This window comes from Oncorhynchus masou, chromosome 15 (genome assembly GCF_036934945.1).
Source record: "Oncorhynchus masou masou isolate Uvic2021 chromosome 15, UVic_Omas_1.1, whole genome shotgun sequence".
In the NCBI taxonomy this organism is placed as follows: domain Eukaryota; kingdom Metazoa; phylum Chordata; class Actinopteri; order Salmoniformes; family Salmonidae; genus Oncorhynchus; species Oncorhynchus masou.
In genome coordinates, this window is record NC_088226.1 from 64,517,011 (window position 1) to 64,533,139 (window position 16,129).

The window sequence follows — 16,129 nt, forward strand, 5'->3', positions numbered from 1 at the left end:
TACCAGTGGAGGACGAACGCAAGGTGTTGTGCGTGTATTCGGCCCAAACAATAAAGGATGACCATGTGGACGGGTTGTCACGAGTCATACATCGGAGGGTGGTTTCCAGCTCTTGATTCATCCTCTCTGTTTGGCCGATGGACTCCGGATGGTACCCTGAAGATAGACTGGCAGAAGCCCCCATGAGTTGGCAGAAGGCCTTCCAAAACCTTGAGGCGAACTGGGGACCTCTGTCAGAAACCATATCTTGAGGAATGCCGAAGACTCGGAACACATGATTAATTACCAACTCAGCCGTTTCCTTGGCAGAAGGTAACTTAGTCAGAGGGACGAACCTGGCCGCCTTTGAAAACCTGTCGATTATGACTAGGATAGTAGTATTGCCATGGGATGGAGGAAGTCCAGTAATAAAGTCCAATGAGATATGGGACCAGGGTCTGTGGGGAACAGGTAAAGGGTGAAGGAGTCCTTGGGGGCGGAGGTGAGAAGATTTGCCCTGGCAGCACACGGGACAGGCATTGACGAAAGTGGCAACGTCTTCTCTTATGGTAGGCCACCAGAACTTACGCTGGATGAACTCCAAGGTGCGACCTACGCCCGGATGACAGGTGAGGCGAGAGGAGTGCCCCCACAGAAGGACCTGAGTCCTCACTGCCTTGGGGACAAACAACCGATTGGCAGGACCTCCTTTCGGGTCCGGTTCGCTAGCTTGAGCACGTCTCACGGTATCCTCAACTTGCCACGAGATCGGAGCCACAATCTTAGCAGCAGGAAGGACAGGCATGTCCGTGTCATCTCGAATGGCAGGAGCGTAGACTCGGGACAGGGCATCCGGTTTGAGATTCTTCGACCCGGGCCGATAGGTGAGGATAAACTGGAATCGATTGAAGAAAAGAGACCATCTAGCTTGTCTAGAGTTCAACCGCTTCGCCTGCTGGATATACTCCAGATTTTTGTGGTCCGTAAGCACTTGAAACGGGTGAGAAGCCCCCTCGAGCCAGTGTCTCCATTCCTTCAATGCCATCTTAACCGCTAGGAGTTCACGATCCCCACATCGTAGTTCCTCTCAGTCGGGGTAAGCCGGTGTGAGAAGAAAGCGCACGGATGAAGCTTCTTGTCTTCACCCCTCTGAGACAGGACAGCTCCAACACCAACCTCTGATGCGTCTACCTCCACCACAAATGGTTCATCCGTAGTCGGTAGTATCAGGATGGGAGCAGAGAGAACGCTCTGCTTGAGTCCTTGCAAGGCCGTCTCAGCTTCTCTTCCCCACAAAAACCTTGCATTGCCACCCTTGGTTAAAGCTGAGAGAGGGGCTGCCACCAAGCTGAAGTTCTTGATGAACTTGCGGTAGAAGTTTGTGAAGCCCAGGAAACGCTGAACTTCCTTAACGGATTTGGGGGTGGGCCAATCCGCTACCGCCCCTACCTTCCTGGGGTCCATTTGGACTCGACCGGGTTCCACTACAAATCCCAGGAATTGTACTCGGGATGAATGGAATTCACATTTTTCCGGCTTAACGTACAGATGGCTGTCCAGGAGGCGTTTGAGTACTTGTCTGACATGCTTAGTGTGTTCTTGAAGGGAGCTCGAAAAGATGAGGATGTCATCCAAGTAAACGAACACAAATATGTTAAGCATATCCCTAAGCACATCGTTTATGAGCGCTTGGAACACCGCTGGGGCGTTGGTCAGGCCGAAGGGCATCACCAAGTATTCATAGTGACCAGTAGGCGTGTTGAAAGCGGTCTTCCACTCGTCACCAGGTCTGATCCGCACAAGATGGTATGCGTTCCGCAGGTCAAGCTTAGTGAAAACAACTGCTTCCTGGAGCAGCTCGAAGGCTGTGGCCATAAGGGGTAGCGGGTAACGGTTACGGACGGTTATGGCATTGAGTCCCCGGTAGTCGATGCAAGGACGTAATCCACCGTCTTTCTTGGCCACAAAGAAAAACCCTGCTCCCGCCGGGGAGGTGGATGGACGCATGAGGCCTGCTTCCAGAGCGTCCTTGATGTAGGTATCCATAGCAGCTTGTTCGGGTGGAGATAGGGAAAAGATCCAACCCCTGGGGGGGCAAGTGCACGGAAACAGGTCGATGGGGCAATCGTAAGGTCTATGGGGTGGTAGCATGGTGGCCCTCTGTTTGCTAAACACCAGTTTGAGGTCATGGTAACACTCGGGAACTCGGGTCAGGTCGATGGATTCTAAAGACTCGGGAGTAGAACTCGGGAATTCTGGAAAATACAAGTAGCTTGGCACGTAGGACCCCACTGCTTGATAGTGCCCACAGACCAGTCGATGTGAGGGTTATGGCTGTGAAGCCAGGGGTATCCAAGGACGAGAGGGAACTCGGAACAGGAGATCAAATGAAAGTTCATCAATTCCTGGTGTTGTGAAACTGAAAGTCGCAAGGAGGTAGTGACATGAGTGACAAGTCCAGATCCCAAAGGGCTTCCATCCAATGTAGTGACCCTCATGGGTTCACTTAGAGGTTCAGAGCAAACGCCATTCTCCTTCGCCCAGACACCATCCATGAAGTTACCTGCGGCTCCAGAGTCTACCAAGGCTTGAAGGTGAAGCTTGTGGTTGTCCCAGGAGAGGGTGACTGGAATGAGCAGACGGGAGTTGGACGGATGGGAGGAGGTTATGTTTCCCGTTACAGTTCCCCCCGGTCTGTACGGGACAGAGCGTTTCCCTGGAGCCCGGGACACGTGGAACGGAAATGGCCCGGTTTGCCGCAATATAGACAGCGTCGCTCCCTCATCCGGCGGTCTCTCTCAGCCTGGGAGATGCGTCCAATCTGCATGGGTTCCGATGGAGCCAGCGAGGATAAAGGTGGGGACTCGGAGCTGGGACTGATAGGGGCTAGAGGTCTACGGTTGAGTTCTCTCTCTCTCAGACGCTGGTCAATGCGTGAGGCCAACTTGATCAGGGACTCGAGATTGTCCGGTGGTTCCCGAGTGGCCAGTTCATCTTGGATAGTGTCGGAAAGGCCTTTCAGAAAGCACACCGTGAGCGCCTCGTTGTTCCAGCCACTTGCTGCTGCCACCGTGCGGAACTGGATGGCATAGTCCGTCACGCTGCGCCAACCTTGGTGGAGAGTCAGGAGCTGTTTGGCTGAGTCAGAACCACTGCTTGGGCCTTGAAACACTCGTTTGAATTCCTCAGCAAAGGCAGAGTAGCTGGCACAGCAGGAACTATGGGCATCCCACACAGCAGTAGCCCAGGCCAGGGCTTTTTCCGACAGCAGGGTGATGATATAAGCGATCTTAGACCGGTCGGTGGGAAACGACGAGGGTTGTAGCTCAAAGGAGAGAGAACTTTGGGTGAGAAACCCTTTACAAGCACTTGGATCACCTGAGAACCGTTGGGGAGGTGGAAGACGAGGTTCAGCCAGGGGGTTAACTGCCATGGGTACGTGAATCTGAGGTACTGGGACGGGAACTGTTGCCGGGGTAAGACGATCAGATATTTGCTTAATGGAAGTCAGCATCTCCGACAGAAGATGACAATGTCTAGCCATTAAGGCCTCTTGCTGAACCAGGGCGGCTTCGTGGCGTTGGACAGTCTCCTGGTGGTGGGACAGCATGGCAAAAAGGTCCTGGGAACTGGCTGCCTCTGGGTTCATTTTAGGCTCTGTGTTTCTGTCAGGACCCGGTTGCGAACCTGGGTCTCCGGAGTGAGAAACAGTCACTTAACCAACTGAGCCACGAATAGTCAGCAGAACCCAGAAGGCAGACACAGCAGTACTTAAGACGGTGTATTTAATAAAGTAAAAAGGAGAAGTCCTTAAATACAAAAATGGCAAATCCAAAAGGTGGTAGGAATAGCACAAAAAATCCTCAAGAGATACTCAAAAACAAAAACAGAATTCCACAAGAGCATCCACAAGAATACACAGACCACTAGGGCTGGGTGCTAACATACAAACACAGAGCACAGAACTGAGGGAAACTAAGGGTTTAAATACAATCAGGGAAAACGAGGCACAGGTGCAAATAATAATGGGGAACAAGGGAAAAAACATAAGGTCAAAAAGCACAATGGGGGCATCTAGTGACCAAAACCCGGAACAACCCTGGCCAAATCCTGACAGTTGTGAAGAGTAATCAGATGAAGTGCAATTAATTGCATCCAGGAACAGTTTGGTGACGAACAATGCCTTTTCCAGCATGATGGAGCACCTTGCCATAAGGCAAAAGTGATAACTAAGTGGCTCGGGGAACAAAACATCAATATTTTGGGTCCATGGGCAGGAAACTCCCCAGAGCTTGTGGTCAATCCTCACGAGGCGGGTGGACAAACAAAAACCCACAAATTCTGGCAAACTCCAAGCATTGATTATGTAAGAATGGGCTGCCATCAGAAGATAATTGACAGCATTCCAGGGCAGATTGCAGAGGTCTTGAAAAAGAAAGGTCAACACTGCAAAAATTTACTCTTTGTATCAACTTCATGTAATTGTCAATAAAAGCCTTTGACACTTATGAAATGCTTGTAATTATACTTCAGTATTCCATTGTAACATCTGACAAAAATATCTAAAGACACTGAGGCAGCAGACTTTGTGAAAATTAATATTTGTGTCATTCTCAAAACTTTTGTCCACGACTGTACATACTGTATGCGGATGAGACTGAGTGTAGCTCAACAGCAACACACACATATGGAGGCTCTGTCTGGGAACTTTGAGGTCAGGAGTACTGCACTCAACATGTGTTGTTTTCTAACATGATCTTATGGTCCTATTTCAGCTGTATATATGAAATGAATGCTGTACTTAGCAGGAATTATCATGTAAACTACCTTTTCAAATCAAATCAAATTTTATTTGTCACATGCGCCGAATACAACAGGTGTACGTACACCTTACAGTGTAGACCTCTATAAGGGAATACAACACTGTACTGTAAATAGTGGTCTGTAGAATAAAACGTAACCACAGTTTTTTCAAAGCACATTGCCGTTTGGTTTAGTAGGACCAAATTGACCCCTGACCTGAGCGACGGTGCAGTTTCTCCCGGTGGCCTCCATCTTGGCAGTGATGACGTGGGAGGTCCAGTGGGCCAGCCAGTAGTCGATGGCAACCATGAGGGTGTGTTTGAAGAGCTGTGATAGGAGGAGCAGCGGCAGGAGGAGCCCTGCAGAGGACAGGTAGACCCCACAGGAGCGCCAGGGGATGGTGGTGCGGTGACGCATGGCCTGGGACAGGCTGTCATCCTCCTCACTTTCCACAGACTCTTCTGGAAGGACAGAGAGACGTGTGCGAGAGGGATGGATATGTAGAGAGAGAAACAATGAAAGAGAGAGGGGGAAGAGAAAGAGATATAGCTCACAGGAGGTTGGTGGCATCTTAATTGGGGAGGACTGGCTCGTGGTAATGGCTGGAGCAGAATCAGTGGAACGGTATCAAATACATCAAACACATGGTTTGATGCCCCTCCATTCACGCCGTTCCAGACATTATTATGAGCCGTCCTCTCCTCAGCTGCCTCCACTGATATAGCTGTAGCTACAGAGCAGGCAAGGCTTCAGTACTGTATTGATCTGTCATTTGTTTCCTGATGGGCAAAACATGTGTCTACGGGACAGGCCACAGGGAGAGAGAGGGAGAGAGAGGGAGAGAGAGGGAGAGAGGGAGAGAGAGAGAGAGAGAGGGAGAGAGGGAGAGAGGGAGAGGGAGAGTGAGGTAGAGATGGAGAGAGAGGGAGAGAGGGAGAGAGAGAGGGAGAGAGAGGGAGAGAGAGGGAGAGAGGGAGAGAAAGAGGATGGAAACTGGAAAGAATGGAGTCTTCAAGCTACAAGCCAATAGGAGCAACATGAACATAGGGTAGGATCTACATGGGAAGTACCAAGGAGTGTAGCTGCAGCACAATGCTACAGACTAGTCATAACTGGTCACAACTGGTCACCACTCAGTAAAACCATGCAGTCGGCCCTACTTCAGCTTAAAGAGCAGCAACACTCTGTGCTGGGGATACCCTACGAGTCCACACCGGGGAGCCACCAGAACACAGAATCAGGAGCACAGTATCACCACCAAGACACTGTCCCAACAACACGGACAGACACACAAACCAACCAGACTCAGAGTGGGATGCAGTTGCCTAGATGCTGATCTAGGGTCAGTAATGTGGTGGAGGTAATGATGGGGGAAGGTAGCTGATCCTAGATCTGTGCCTAAAGAAAACTTGTATCAAGACATCATAGCAGAGAGACACACTCAGGCCTTGTCCCAATACTCTCTAAACCAGTGTGGGACTCTGGTCCGAGGGAGTAGCAGTGTGCTGGTTTTCCTGTTTCCCGCTGCTACTTTATTCTTGTAGTAATGGTGTTGATTCTCCACCTAGTTTCCCAGGCCTAAACCAGTTGTTGGTTTAAGGGGAAGGATGAAAACCAGCAGACAGTGTGGCAACCAAGGTCAAGATCCCCCCCCCCCCGCCCCTTCCTTTTCAACAGATCTTAAAGACATAGAGCCTTTGCCCCAGGACTTGACCAGTCCATGTCTTCTACAGATCCGTGGTGAATGGTGAGAAAGAAAGAGGATGAGAAAAGAAGGCCATTGTTGAGTACTACTCCGGGACCACAGACAGACACAACAGGATCAACACACATTATTAGTTCCACAGTAGGTTCCGAGACTGACACAAGGATAGGAAACTGTGGAGGCATCACATTTTAGAGACACACTGGGTAAATTTACAAGATGTTACCACCCAGTAAATTTATCTCCTGTAATTTTGGAGTCTGCACAAACAAAGCATACAAAAGGAAATAGCAATGATGCAAACCCCCTGGTTCCCGTCAGAGAGGGATTGACAACCCGGGGTCCCTCAGTCTCATGGGGAGGTTTGTGAACTTCGACCTCTCACCTTCCTGCTCCTCCTCAGTCTTGGCAGCTTCCTTGGAGTACATCGCCCTCCGCAGGTTCTTACGCTCCAACACCGTCATACTCTCAGGCACTGTCTCCTGGAACAGACACGCAGCAGAGTTTCAGCTGAAGTAGTTTGGCGAAATAGACTTGAATTTAAAACAAAGCAGGAAAAGAGGACTCAAAAAGAGCAAGCTCAGTACAAACACATTACAATTCCTCATCAGTTGCGACAATATCACCACTTTGTCTCTGTCTGTCATTGCCATCTCCAGACACATGGCTTGGTACCTTCTCAAACTCCCCGTCCTGCCGGTGCATCAGGGTCTTCCACTGTTCAAACAGCTTAGGATCAGAGTTCTGGATGTCTTTCAGAGTCCCCTCGGTCTGAATGGTGCCGTCCTTCATCGCTATGATCTGACCGAGGAACGGGGAGAAAGAGATAAAGAACAGGGGAATTCATTAGTGGCTCATTTCTAATAGCAAAACGTTATCTATAGACGTACGCACACAATTGATTCACATTCAAAATCCTATTTCCGCTAACCCTAAACCTAATCCCTAACCCTAATTCTAACCCTAAACCTAATCCCTAACCCTAATTCTAACCCTAAACCTAATCCCTAACCCTAATTCTAACCCTAAACCTAATCCCTAACCCTAATTCTAACCCTAAACCTAATCCCTAACCCTAATTCTAACCCTACACCTAATCCCTAACCCTAATTCTAACCCTAAACCTAATCCCTAACCCTAATTCTAACCCTAAACCTAATCCCTAACCCTAATTCAAACCCTAAACCTAGACCTAACACCTAAGGCTAAAAATAGCCTTTTCCTCGTGGGCAATTTTTCTTGTTTTACTATCTTTGTGAGGACGTCTGGTCCCCACAAGGATTGTAAAACCAAAAACCCACAGACACACTAGTGGCGGTCTGCAGTGTCTGAACAGTTTGGGCTACACACTAATAAGACCCCACTGTCAGACGGTGAGACCCATGCACGTTGTTTTGCTCTAGGACGCCCACAAGCCTCACAAGACCCGTCTGTAGGTAGCCCTGGAACCAGTAGAAACAGACATTTTTTTAAACTATATATAGAAGTAATTTAGTGCAAAAAAAGGGTCTAATTATTTTAAATGTTTTTTATGATATAATCCTGAGCTTTGTTAAATCTCTGAGATATAAAACAGACGCTTCAAAACATGCTTCCTTTAAAAAAAAATGTTTTGGCACTATCTGTTTTGCCATGTATGCATATGTTATCAATGCATTTCTATGGGCTAATAGCAGTAAGGCCAAATTCAGTGTTTCATCAAATAATTTTTTATTTTATTTTTTAAGATACTTACAGGGGTCCTAAAATTCAAAATCAAATAATTAAATGATCCTTGATATGCCCATCTTAAAATAACTCCATATTTTAGTTTAGCAGCAGGGGGAGGATGAAATGTTTTTATGAGCATGGCCTTATTTCTATTACAACATATTGGCTAACTGTCATTCCTGTTCCATTCACCCAGCTCCATGTGATATTGATAGGTTAGGCTACTACATGATACTCTAATGGAAACAAATTAATAAAACAGAAAGCTCACCTTGACTTGGAAGAGCCTTGGCCAGCTAGCTAACATAAATAGCATTCCTCTGTTTGAGACAGGTTGTTGAGTGGGCTAAATTAGCTACATTAGCTAGCTAAGTAAGTGAAATAATTAAAAAAAAGGGAAACAAATATCTTAATTTTTAAGAAATTAATTTGTTTAGCACTGTTCAACTGTTGTTTTTCTGTCTCTTTGAGTCAACTACTCACCACACGTTATGCACTGCAGTGCTAGATAGCTGTAGCTTTTGCTTTCAGTACTAGATTCATTCTCTGATCCTTTGATTGGATGGACAACATGTCAGTTCATGCTGCAAGAGCTCTGATAGGTTGGAGGACATCCTCCGGAAGTCATCATAATTACTGTGTATGTCTATGGAAGAGGGTGAGAACCATGAGCCTCCTAGGTTTTGTATTGAAGTCAATGTACCCAGAGGAGGACAGAAAATCGCTGTTGTCTGGCTACACCATGGTACTACCCTAGAGGGTGCTGTTGAGGCTGCTTTAGACCATTGCAAAACAGTGTATTTTAATTATTTGATGAATATATTTAATATTGTTTCATCTAAAAAGGATAACTTTGTTCATGTTTCACTTTTTTTATGAAATTCACTGAGTAGGATGGCTCTCCCCTTCCTCTGAGGAGCCTCCACTGACACACACACACACACACACACACACACACACACACACACACACACACACACACACACACACACACACACACACACACACACAGTGCTCTCACCCAGTCAGCATGTGGTAGGTACTGTAGTTTGTGAGTCACCAGCACCACGGTCCTCTTCTCTTCTCTCAGCAGTTTGAGGATGCCCTCCTGCATCAGGTGGTCACTCAGGTGAATGTCCAGCGCTGAGAACGGGTCATCCTGAAACAACACCGATTAAAAGTGAAAGGTCAAATGGTCAAAAACAGGACTAATGGAGTTCTGACTATTTTGATAAAGCTGATTGGAAAAGCAGATGAAATGAGCTATCTAAACACTTAATTTCTCAGTATACTGAGACTTCTGTTTTTGTTGTACATTGTCCCTGTCCACATGCAGTCTATCGTTCACTGTGTAGACCTGTAGACAGGCTGTCTCTCTCACCAGTAAGACCACATTGGTCTGTTGGTACAGGGCTCTGGCTACACCTATACGCTGGCGTTGCCCTCCTGACAGAATTATACCCTGTAGAGAGAGAGGAGAGAGAGAGAGAGAGAGAGAGAGAGAGAGAGAGAGAGAGAGAGAGAGAGAGAAAAGAGAGAGAGAGAGATGTGAAAGGATGAATGGAGAGATTATTCATTCCATCAGGTCAACACTGTGTCAGTGAGCAAGGCTAACAGACTGAAAACATGCACTAACTTACTCAGTCCATCTACTACCGATCGTCTGAGAGCGTTTTACTCCAAAATATTTAAGAAATTCGGTCCTCTCTCTCTCTCGCTCTTTCACACATACCCACACCCAATACTGAGTGATGAGATGTCTGTCTGCCTGCAAGGTGAATCTATGATAGTAGAGGTTATGTAACCCAGACCACATTACAGTGTGTGTGTGTGTGTGTGTGTGTGTGTGTGTGTGTGTGTGTGTGTGTGTGTGTGTGTGTACAGTGACTTCAGAATAGATTCATACCCCTTGATTTATTCCACATTTAGATTTTCTGTCTACACACAATACCTCAATGTCAAAGTGGAATAGTGTTTTTCAAAGTATTTACAAATTCATAAAAAAATGAAAATCTTGAGGGGTATGAATATTTTCTGAAGGCACTGTATGTATGTACTAGGTGTGTGTGTGCACTTAAAAAAATAAAGGTTCTTAGTTGGTTTTTCATCAGCTCTGAGAACTCTTGCCCAATAAATTACCTTTGAGTTAAGTGTTGGGTTCTTGATGTAGCATCTACAGTTCTTCAGAATTTAAAAAAGTTATTGAAATGTATTGAAGCCTGCAGATGTGTCCCTTTCAAAGTACACAACAGGGATCAGGACTGAATTTGGGAAACACTGGTGTAAAATTACCACATTGTTGGTGTTAATAACTAGAGTGGAACCAAAACCACACCTATCATTATCATATTTCCCAGCATGCTCTATTGTAGGTTGATTTTTAGAATTGCTTGTTTCAAAATCTATGTTTTTGCATGTAGATTGATTGATTAATTAATTAATTAATCTTATGCTACTCAAATATAAATAACATACATTTTTCTAAACTAATCCAATCTTTTACTTGGACTTGTTGCACCTGTAACTGAAATGGTTGTTTCTGTTCAAACGTTTAAGGTCGTCTCATTTCTTAGTCTTCCCAACCCTGGCAGTCATTCTGATTGTAGGTTGCGAATGAATGACAATGCCAAATGCTGGATATCCTTACTCTGGCTGGATTCGAATAGTAATTACACATCCCTTTGCAAGCCAGCATAATGTGACTTGTTGACCTGATGTGGTCTGTAAAATATGAGTTGTAGGCTAAAGTTAGGCCCTCAAAATAAGGCCTTATGAAATGTGTATTATGTCATTTTTATGACAACCTATTCACTTAGGATCTCACTTGGTGAAGGCCACAGGACAAACAAAATGAATGAATGTAACAAACATGTCTCTTTCACTAGTAAACACAGTCATGGATGATATTGGTAACTCTAAAACTCACTAAAAGGCAAAAATAGGCTTAAAATCCTACAGCAGTGCTCTTCAATTCTGGTCCTGGAGGCAGAAAGCACTTCTGGTTTGGGATTTGTGTATGATTCTTCAAACAAAATGTTTTTTCAGAGACCTTAAAATGGTTCCCTTATATCATCGCTCTCAACAAAACTTATTTGGTTCCTTTATTTTTAAGAGTGTGTGATTGAACGTCAGGAGCTCTCCCCGAGGGAAGACTGTCACTGTAGTGGAATGCTGTTCCACCATTGTTCCCGTAGCCAAGAAAGCAAAGGTAAATGAACTAAATGACTATCGCCCGTAGCACTCACTTCTGTCATCATGAAGTGCCTTGAGAGGCCAGTTACGGATCATATCACCTCCACCTTACCTGACACCCTAGACCCACTTCAATTTGCATACTGCCCCAATAGATTCACATATGATGCAACCGCCATCGCACTGCACACAGCCCTATCCCATTTGGACAACAGGAATGCATATGTAAGAATGCTGTTCATTGACTATAGCTCAACCTTCAACACAATAGTACCTTCCAAGCTCATCACTAAGCTCGGGGCCCTGGGTCTGAACCCCGACCTTTGCAACTGGGTCCTGGACTTCCTGACGTGCCGCCCCCAGTTGGTGAAGGTAGGAAACAACACCTCCACGACACTGCCCCTCAACACTGGGTGCGTGCTCAGCCCCCTCCTGTACTCTCTGTTCACCCATGACTGCGTGGCCAAGCACGCCTCCAACTCAATCATCAAGTTTGCAGGTTTATGCCTGATTACCAACAATGACGAAAAATCTTGCATATGTTTGCATATGTCTGTACATGAGAGATTACACACACACCGACATTACAGAAATACACTCTGCAAAATTACTAAAAGACACACACACACACACACACACACACACCTTTGTCACATGCATAACATTTGTTGCACCAAACTCACAATAATAAAATAGATATGGAGAGAACACAACCGAGACCTGATCACATAATAACATGATGCCTGAACAAATAAAACATGACAGTGTACTGGGTAGCCTCTGATGACGGTGGTACATATAAAAATCAACACGAGACAGGTGGTGACAGGCATCACTAGTAACAGAGATGCTGTCTCTACGGGACAAACCTGAATACATAAAGGTTATTCCTAAATGGTATTACCATGCAGTCCTGTCAGTTAGTTAGTGAGAGTGAAGAGAGACAGGCACGGCTGGTCCTGAGTGACAGACACAGTGACAGAAACAGAAACAGAGACAGTCACTGACCCTCTCTCCGATCTCCGTCTGGTCTCCCTGTGGCAGGATGTCGATATCCGGCTGCAGGGAACACGCCTCAATGACAGCCTTGTACCTGGGCAACACCGAAACAGGTAATCAGATGACAACTGTGACATTAAAACAAAGACCCTGCAATGTCAATAAGGTGACTTGGCTGGGTGAAAGCTGATACTGTACGAGGACTAGTAGACACCACCTCCACTTATTTTGAAGTGTGCTTTAGTGGCAATTCAATTCATGGTCATTCAGATGTATGCTAACTATGGATACCAACAGTGGTTTTGCAGCAACCCAGTCAACAACAGTATATTATTCTCAGTTTGTATTCAGGCTGAAACTCTAAGAATAAATGAATTGTCTGTTGGGATGAATCATGCCTCTGGGCTTTATTTGGGCCAGATGAAGAAAAGAGAGAAAGAGAAGGGCTAGTGAGGGAATGAGAGGCCAGAGAACAAGAAAAGCATGAAGGAGAGAATAAAACAGACAGCCTGTAGGAAGGAAGGCCTAGAGTAGAATACTGATTTCTTCATCTCCCTCCCACTCGCACACCCAGCTGTACACACCTCACCTGCCCGCTCCCGCTGACTTTCTGTCCGACACCCGCTTCCGCAAATACTGGTCCCCAACCGCAGTCCCGCAATATCATTTTGTCGTATTTGACGCAGCTCGTTTGCCAGCAATGGTCCCAGCAATTTTGCGCCCTATGGGCAATACCAAACGCGCAAAATAACCTAAGAAGAAACAGTTTAAATGACCAGAGATTCCATTATATTAGGCCATCGGTATTACTGTGCTATATCAGCCAATAAACTAGAGGTAGTTTGAAGAGACTTGCTGGCAGACATTTACCTGTAAGTTACTGTAAAAAAGGTACTGTATGTTACCTTAAATAACAAAGAAACGTTGGTTTAACAGTACATTACTGTAAACAAGTGCTTTTACGATTACATACTTTAACTTTTTTTACAGTAGTTTATAGGTAACTGGCGGCCAGTAAGTTACAGTAAAAACCAACCTGATCTCAGAGCATTTCGTATTATTCTATATGTAAATCCAGGACACTCCATTTAGCATGATATGTTACGTTTCGTATGGTATGTATTCTTTTGTTGATGTCCATCACCCATTTCGTATGATATGTTACAATTTACAATTCAAATGATACGTTATGAATTTGGAAAACGAACAACATTTTACACATTTTCTAAACGTATGATATGTCACGAGTCTCTATGAAGGAAGTTAGAGATAGTTTCGCATCAGCGTGCAAGCAGATTCCCGTAGACTTCCAGTCATTGTGCTAATGCTAGTTAGCATTGGCTCGCGGAACTACCTCTAATTTCCTTTATACTGAACACAAAGACAAAAATGGTATCAACGAGTTCATCTGACGGAGAGGTCGATTACCTTTCCCTTTATGTGTGGGGTTCTTGATGCGGCCTCTACTGTTTTACAGAGTTCTAAAAGGTTATTGAAATGTATGGAAGGCTGCAGATGTGTCTCTTTCATAGCACACATCAAATTGGCCAGTGTTAACTGGGGTTTATTTTTCAGTGTAACATTTCTGAGGTACTGTAAATAGTTCAATTAACACTCAGTGATGTAAAACAACCCCAGTGTTGGTGTTAATAACCAGAGTTGAACGATAAACACTTCCATCTTTATCATAATTCCCAGAATGCTCTATTGCAGGTTGATTTGTAGAATTGTATGTTTCAATATCTATGTTTTTGCATGCATATTGATTGATTCATTATTCTTATGCTATTAAAATATATATAACATAGATTTTTCTAAACTATTCTAATCTGTTACTTATTTCACCCGTTACTGAAATATTTGTTCCAGTTTAGATGTTTAAGGTATTGTCGTATCTTAGTCTTCCCAACCCTGGCAGTCTTTCTGAATGCAGGTGACAAAAAGTCCCAACTGTGGGCTTTCCCCACTCTGCCTGGATTCCAATAGGAATTTCACATCCCTTTGCAAGTCATTATAATGTGACTTGTAGGCCAGATATTGCCACTGTATTCGGGTTAAATCAGGCCTTCAAAAGGTTTATGAAAAACATATTTTTTAAATAAATTTTAATGACAACATATTCACTTTATGGATGGTACTGGTAACCCTGGGAAATATGCAAATAAGGCTTAAACCCCACAGCAGGCTATTCAATTCTGTTCCTGGAGGGCCAAAACACTCCTGGTTTTATATGTTTGGAGGGTTCGTCAAAGAACCCTTCCATTTGTGGTTCTTCGGAGATCCTAAAATAGTTCCCCTATTGCATCACTCTCAAGAACCTTATTCTGTTCCAGCTTGCACCTTTATTTTTAAGAGTGTAGGCTAATTCATAAAAATATTTTTCTCCCAAAGTTGTCTGTCTGACCATCTGCAGCATGATAAATGCAGACTGCGCTGATCTCTGTCGGAGCCCTCAACATATTGGGCAGACTACAGATCGTTTGGCCCTGGGTTGGATATTAACCCACATGCTTCCCAGTCGAAGCAGTTCCGAAGAGTTCCAGCATATATTATGAAGACATTTTGTGAAGTTTTTGTTCGTTTTGGACTTCAGTAAGGGCACACCATTTATTTTCTGAAGGCCTGCAGAAGTTAGGGAGCCGATGTGTACTTAATTCTTCAATAAAGTCTTTGTTGTCATTCAACGAGAGATGACTTGTTTTCATGCACATTTTCTCATTGAGAAATACTGCAACATTTTAGTTAGATGTAAAATTTCACGACTAAGATCTCCTCTGAAAAAACGTCAAAGTTAATTACATATTTTTTTGCGTCCACAATCAGCTCCTGTGCTCTGAGAAACAGAGAGAGGGGGAGGGAGAGAGAGAAAAAGAGCGCTTGCTCAACCACTGTTCTCAGAGATGAAGGGAGAGAACTTTTGTGACTGTAATGTTTACTGTTCATTTTTATTGTTTATAACACTTTTGTTTATCATCTAGTTATCTTGCTCTGGCAATGTTAACATATGTTCCCATGGAAATAAAGCCCTTAAATTGAATTGAGAGAGAGGAGAGAGTGAGTGGAAGAGAGGGAGAGAAAAGTAACCAGTGTGAGTAGGTAAACACTATTCTTTATGCGTCTCCACACCAACAGAGAAAAATCTGGGTTCCGTGAGATAATATTTTCTGCAGCTAGCCCATTAAGCCCAGAGAGAGAGGAGATAGGACCATAAACACAGTCTTCCTGCTCTTCTGGGAAACCATTTGTCATTAGGATTTTAAAAAGCGTGTGTCACAGTGCCTATCCAGTGGCAAGGGGAAACATATGGTGTTCTGCCGTGGGTGAGGGTTTGTGGCTGGGTGCGAGGGCAGATACAGTTCTCAATGACAAATGAGGCAAACAGAGATTCAGAATGGCCTCAATCAGAGGTCAAGTAACCCTTGGGCCTTGGGGGTCCATAATACATCACTCTTTACTGTACTGTACTATACTATACTATAGAATTCCAGTAGTTAAGTTTTTTTGCTGTAACTTTACATACATTTGTACAGTGTAGATACCATGTTTCACTTTTGTTCTAATGGTTTACAAGTCATTTCTAATCAAGTCTCACCTGGGTTTGATCATGGGCATTTCGAAGGTGATGTTCTCCACTAGCGTTGCATTGAGGAGCCAGGGCTTCTGGGAAGCGTAGGCCACAGAGCCTCTCTTCCTGCCAAGATAAACACAGTGAAAACAACTGACCACTGCCTGTCCAGGGAT

At 44.8% G+C, this 16,129-nt stretch overlaps 1 protein-coding gene across 1 annotated transcript in view; it reads right to left on the bottom strand.

Moving 5' to 3' along the window:
- The window catches only part of LOC135556641 (ATP-binding cassette sub-family C member 8-like), a 148,649-nt gene that overhangs the window by 30,411 nt on the left and 102,109 nt on the right, over window positions 1–16,129 (bottom strand). The window contains exons 19-25 of the mRNA XM_064990008.1: window positions 15,981–16,079; window positions 12,398–12,482; window positions 9,579–9,659; window positions 9,219–9,356; window positions 7,163–7,288; window positions 6,873–6,969; window positions 4,999–5,243 (exon numbers count right to left, since the gene is read on the bottom strand). Of these exons, the coding sequence (XP_064846080.1) occupies window positions 4,999–5,243; window positions 6,873–6,969; window positions 7,163–7,288; window positions 9,219–9,356; window positions 9,579–9,659; window positions 12,398–12,482; window positions 15,981–16,079 (871 nt within the window). The remainder of the gene's footprint in view (window positions 1–4,998; window positions 5,244–6,872; window positions 6,970–7,162; window positions 7,289–9,218; window positions 9,357–9,578; window positions 9,660–12,397; window positions 12,483–15,980; window positions 16,080–16,129) is intronic.